At 47.4% G+C, this 6,163-nt stretch overlaps 1 protein-coding gene across 1 annotated transcript; it reads right to left on the bottom strand.

Annotated features, from left to right (window-relative positions):
* Positions 1 to 1,307: 1,307 nt before the first annotated feature.
* Positions 1,308 to 5,037, bottom strand: NECAP1 (NECAP endocytosis associated 1; the record flags this gene model as incomplete). Its single annotated transcript, XM_010083394.1, has 7 exons — positions 1,308 to 1,356; positions 1,477 to 1,570; positions 3,411 to 3,594; positions 3,677 to 3,785; positions 4,191 to 4,272; positions 4,682 to 4,786; positions 4,937 to 5,037. Coding segments are annotated over 7 exons (724 nt in total), but the record flags the coding sequence as incomplete, so codon positions are not given.
* Between the last annotated feature and the right edge of the window lie 1,126 nt (positions 5,038 to 6,163).

Below are 6,163 nucleotides of genomic sequence, written 5' to 3' on the forward strand. Positions count from 1 at the left end.
CTTGGGAAACTCCCGAAGAGAACAGGAGAGAGTAAGGGCCCTCAACCTCTTTCTAACCACCTAAACCAGAGGAAATAGAGGAGGTTTGGGGCACATTAAAAATAAGAAAATATCCAAATTACAATAACCAGCTCACACCCCTAGAAAATTAGCTTCAGAAGAAAAGCCACAAGAAACACAGGTGGGAGAATTTGGCTGCCACAATTCTCTAGTTTGGGCCTATTACACATTTCTTGCCCAAATGATGAGCATGAACTGAAAAGGGGAAGGAGACTGTCCCTCCACCAGAGAATAATCCACTGTCCCACCATAGTTCTTACTGTGGTATGGATATGCAATACTTGTTACATAGTGCCAAGTCACAACACAAGGCCAGGGCTCAGGACAGTGATGCAGGAACATGAAATGCTGAGTGGTGGGATTACCTGGTTGTCATCTAGTGCAAGTAACTACCAAATTATAAAAACAGGCTTATTTTTTTCCCCCCCACTATTTCCAGTTAAAGCAGCTCAATGACAATGCCTTTGCATAGGGGGTGGGGAGGGAGGAAAGAGTAAAGATGAGAGACGCTCCTCCAGTGAACCTGCAAGCCAAACAAGGAGCCTCAAGATGGGTGCCCACCTGGACCTACAGCACAATGGCAGCAGGTCTCCTCAAGGACTTGAATCACTCCTCCCACAAGAGGGTAGGAACATCCAGCACTATCAAGAATTGCACCAAAGAGAGGAAGAGTGGTGCGTGCATGGGGAAGCTCACTCCTCACCACAAATGTAGTTAATCAGGGAGGGTTTTGTGTTGAGACAAGACCTATCTCCTTACATCTTCCATTTGTGTGCCCTTGAGTGCCCTCAGCACTGCAGGTCAAGCTACAGAGACTTGAGTCACTATTGAAAGCAGCCACAAAAAGCAACAGTCTAACCAGAGAAAATTTAAAGGACAAGGAACCCAGGGGCACCTACCCAGCCTCCTCCTGTACTCACTTTCTTCAGGATTCTTGCTTTCCCTGCAGGGAAAGATGGGGAAAAAGAGCTAGGACATACCATGTAACAGCCAAGCAGGTAGAAGAGATGAGGCTACCTCTCTCCTCCTTGCCCACCTTGTAAGTTAGTACGTTCTTTTCAGGTTCAGTGGTTTCACTGTGGAATCAAAAATACTAAGTTTTGACTGAAGTGAAGATCTGGTTTAAAAAGCAAGGATTGTCCTGATTTTTGATTGAAGACTAGAGAGGTTTGTGCCCCCTCTGATCCCATTTGGTGCCTCTAGAGCCTCTTGGTCATCAGTTTGTTCCATGCTACTGCTTTGACCACTCAGAACTGGACCCAGTTGGACTGCTGAGGAGTCTGATTAGGAACAGCACTGAAATAAAGAAAGGACAAATCAAAGGAGCAGATCTAATAAGACTTCTTAACTTGCGGCTCTTCCAGTGCCCATCAGGACACTACACTTCTTGTGTGCAGTTCCCTTCACTGCAATTACCTGGATGCAGTGCTGAAGTCTCCCCAGAGGTCTGTGGTAGCTGATGCTGGTGTCCTGGATACAGATGCAGGAGCATCTAAGTCTAACAGAATATCTAAGGCAGGGGGAAAAAAAGGAGAAAGAAAAAAAAAAAAATCAAGCTAATGAAGAAGAAAACCCCAAAGGCATTTAAACTGTCTCCTTACACAAACTGCTGGATCCAGGAGCAGAGAATCTTTGAAGAGACTCCAGTTCTCCCTCCAGAAGAAGGAAGTTAGACTTTTTAAGGACTGACCTTTTGCTGAATCTGCACTGAGCCTTCAGCTCCTGCTGCAGGAGTACATCATCTTCAAGAACTATTCAGTCTCCACCTAGCATACCAGCTGGCAGATCTGCGACATGTTACCTCTCCCAGTAGAGATAAGGCTCAGACTCAGACAAAGCTCAGCAATCATAGCAGCTGCCAAACAGGTATCACCTGTACAAACCACACAGTGGAACCCAGCCCTATTCACGTGCTTGCAGCTTCTTCTCAGTCTGATCTGTATACAGCACTGCTAAAGTCACCTTCACCAGAGTATCATCAGCTCTCCAGACACCTCTGTATGGTCAGGCTTTTAGTACAGCTTTGAATACAGTTTTCCCTTTTTGGAAGGGACCTTTAAAGATCATCTAGTCCAACACCCCTGCCATGGGCAGAGACATCTTTCACTCAATCACGTTGCTCAAAGCCCCATCCAGTCTGGCCTTGAACACTTCCAATGATGGGGCATCCACAACTTTGCTGGGCAACCTGTTCCAGTGTCTCTCCACTCTCATTATAAAGAGTTTCTTCCTTATACCTAATCTAAATTTACCCTCTTTCAGTCTGAACCTCTGGACCTTGTCCTGTCGCTACAGGCCTTGGCAAGAAGTCTCTCAGTCTTTCTTACAAGCCCCCTTTATATATCAAAACCTGCAATAAGGTCTCTCCAGAACCTTCTCTTCCCCAAGCTGAACAACCCCAACTCAGCCCTTCTTCACAGGAGAGGTCTTCCAGCCTTCTGACCATTTTCACAGCCCTCCTCTGAACCTGCTCAGGCCTATGTCTTTCTTGTACTGACACCAGAGCTGGATGCAGTACTCCAGGTGGGGTCTCAAGAGTGGAGCAGAGGGAGAGAATCACCTCCCTCAAACAGCTAGCCACACTTCTTTTACTGCAGCACGGGAAATGGTTGGCTTTCTGAGCTGCACACACACACACATTGCTGGCTCACATCCAATTCTTCATCCACCAGTATCCGTTAAGTCCTTTTCTGCAGGACTACTTTCAATCCATTCATCCCGTAGTCTGTACTGATACTGGTGATTGTCCCAACACAGGTGCAGGACCTTGCACTTATTGAACATATATGTGTGTGTGAAGTTCAACCCTTTATATATAAATAATATATTCTATTAAATTATATCTGTATTTTTAAAATAACCCACTATATCCACAATCCCACTATATTTTGCACCTCTTTCTGCTCCTTATACTAAAGCTTCCTCAAGCCACTGAAGAAGTGCTTTTCCTGAATCTTTCAACAACAGCAAGTCTATCTATACTTATCTGTGGAAAGCAAGCAACAGTACTTTTCTGGACACCCTACACAGCTCTGACAGTGCCCTTAAAACACACACAAGTTCAGAAAAATCCAACTATTTAAATTTCATACCCAGCCCCCCAAGATCATTTTGGCCAAGTCACTGTTTCTCCTTTTGCAAGGACAGGAGCTACACTGCTGTCCTCCTTCCATGGAGAACAAGTAGGTATTGTTAAATAAGCATGGAGATCCTCAGGACACATCATGTCTCACATGGCACTGTTGGCCTGTTCAATTTAGTATTGAACACCAGTTCCCTGAAGCAAGCCTCAGTCCTCTCTATGCACCTACTAGTGTCTGACAGACTGTTTGCTCTATGCTAATGTTTACCTGCACTGCTGACATTACTGGATTTCAGCACGGGTGGTGGTGTGACATGATTGGCAATGGCTGTGGAAGAAGGGGGAGGAGGAGGGACTGCAGTTTTGCCTCCTGGTGGGGGTGGCAGCAGGCTTAGGCCACCCAATCCAGACACACGTGGCTTGGCCGCTCCTGCTTTCTTTGTCGTCATGTTCTGTACAAAAAGAAAGGATAAGTGAGGAAGGGTGTCCATTGGCACATACAGAGAATGAAGCAGGGTAAACTGGGTTGCTTACCCCAATGTTCAGTTTGATGGTTTGTCCTTCCTTAAACCCTAAGTTTAACTTGGGACGCGTGTCAGCTTCCTGGGACTCCTTGGAGATCTCAGTCTCCTGCTTCACCCACCTAAAAAGGAGAGAGAAAGACATAAGACCCTGTAGCAAAGGGGAGCAAGGTTCCAAAAAAATGCACAGTTCCTCACCCCATCCCACCAAAGAACTACCTTGTCTTGTCAAAACAGCTACCTCCCTATTCCCAGTATAATACAGCAAAAACCTGGGACCACCACAAACCCAAGAGATTAACATTGCACCTGTAGCAGCACAGGACCTAAGCTTAAGTCTTAAAGACCTGACCCTGCAGGACTCTCAGCTTGCATGACAGCTGGCAGCACACTCAAGTGTCCCTGATGGAACCAGAGCAAGGCTTCATGACCATTCCAAGGAAGCCTGGGCTAAATCAACATGCACCACCACCCGCCATGTTCTACAGGCCAGAGGAAAAACAGCATTCCAGAAAAGCACAACTCACTTGAAGTGATCCTGCAAAGAGACGCTGAAGTCAAAGGCATCACCACGATCCGTGAAACCAATGCCTATAAAAGCACTTCGTCCTAGCAAGGAGACAGGAGGAGTCACTGGAGGTGCCCTGCAAGTGGGTCCCTGCGTTCATTCACTCCAAAATCCTTCTGCTTCTCCTAAACCATGCTGTGCTACCTCCCTCTGACATATTTGCAGCTGGACACCAGCAGCTCACAGCAGTTCATTGTTTCTAGCCCTCAGTATGCACCCTTCTTCCCATGTGGCACTCTCAGCAACAGAATGATCCTTCGCAGCCCCTGGACCCTGTGCAATGTAGAGAACCCTTCTCTGTTAACCTTGCCTTCCTACCCCTCCAGGCACACTACCCAGCCTTTTCAGTACTCCCAACACAATTTCAATCTACCTGGCATACACTCAGCTCCATCATACTATGTCTCTTCCACCCCTAGCACTTGGTCTGTACATGACCCCTCAACTCACCAGTCCCATCCTGAATTCGAATGACAAAATAGCGGCTGGAATCAGTCACCGTCTCCACTGCAATGCCAGGGTATTGATCTATAGGAGCCTGGGCGAAGAGTTCTCCTGCAGACAAAGAATGGGATGTTAAAGAGAGCAAGCTCTTGCTAAAGCATGGCCAGGGCTGCCATGCACAGTTCTGAACAGGCTTCAAAGCACAGGTTTATAAGCAGCAACCATAGTTGCAGTCTTGACAAGCCACAGCTTTTCCCTTACCTGAAACCTTATCCTCCAGTTTTATGTATGCAGTTTTGCCTTTGGAAGTGACACGAAGCCGTCCTGTCCAGTCCGGATGGTCCAGTTTCCAGTCGGATGCCCTGAAAAGAAACGCAGCTGTTCACTGACCATACATCAACCCCTCCACTTCAGTCCATCCGTCTCAGCAAAAATTTCTGGTCCCAGACCTTCAACACGTGCCTTATTCCACTTCTTTCCCCAAACAATATATGAGGTCTCAGTGCCTCTCTGTTGCTGCCAGTTGACACATATGGCTCCAACTGGCCTCTCTTTCCTCTGGGTAAATAGAAACAGATACAGTCCAGAGAATATCAACTCTGTCTTTACCTTTATAAGCTTGTAGAAAAGGGGACACCAGAACCCAGAAACTCGCTTGGAACAGTAAACTCAAAAGCGACTATTAAGTGACTTTTGAGTATCAGGAAGATCCCAAAAATTAATTAATAGCATGCTGAAAAGCCACTCCATTATTCTACCCTGTTGATATAAATAATATCAAGTAACTCTGAACCTAGAGACAGTTAGCTGACACTATGTAAAACATAATACATGCACCCATCTTGATTCGCCCTTTGTTACACACTGTTGCGAAAGCAAAAAAGAAAGAAAAAACCCCACCATCCTACTGGATTCTACAACTGGAAACAAACACCTGCAGCCAGGTACAGCATCCACAGCAGCAACAGTGTGCCAAGGTCAGCAAGTCCCACTGGTACCCATCAGCGCTTCAGAGCACAAACCCATTTCTCCAGCAGGTCTGTGGGCAGAGCTTACAGAGTCACACTCCACTGATTTCAGAAAGAAGGCATTTCCAACTCCTGGCCCTGCAATCCCATTGTAAGAATCATGCTGAACTCCTTCGAGCTTCCTCCCTGCTACTGCAGGAGCCAACAGGCCAAATTCAACACGCTGCTACACCACATCAGCCTGGTGTCCCAGGGAACCGGGCAAACCGGGAGCAGAGGTCAGCCCTGCCTGGAAAAGCAAGTGGCTGAGGTGCCCTCGCCTCCCGCACACGATGAACAGAGCAGCCCCTGCTCCTCTGCGGCAGGGTGCAAAGCTCCCGCTTTCAGGCACGAACCACCTCCAGGGGCGACTCAGATACACCCCCTAAGGCTGCAGCCAGTGGGAGCCAAGGCCTCAGGAACAGGCCTGACTCACAGGCCGCACGCCACAGCCTCCCAGAGCCCCGCTAGGCGGGACGAC

The sequence above is a fragment of the Pterocles gutturalis genome, unplaced genomic scaffold (assembly GCF_000699245.1).
Source record: "Pterocles gutturalis isolate BGI_N339 unplaced genomic scaffold, ASM69924v1 scaffold40650, whole genome shotgun sequence".
Taxonomy (NCBI): Eukaryota; Metazoa; Chordata; class Aves; order Pterocliformes; family Pteroclidae; genus Pterocles; species Pterocles gutturalis.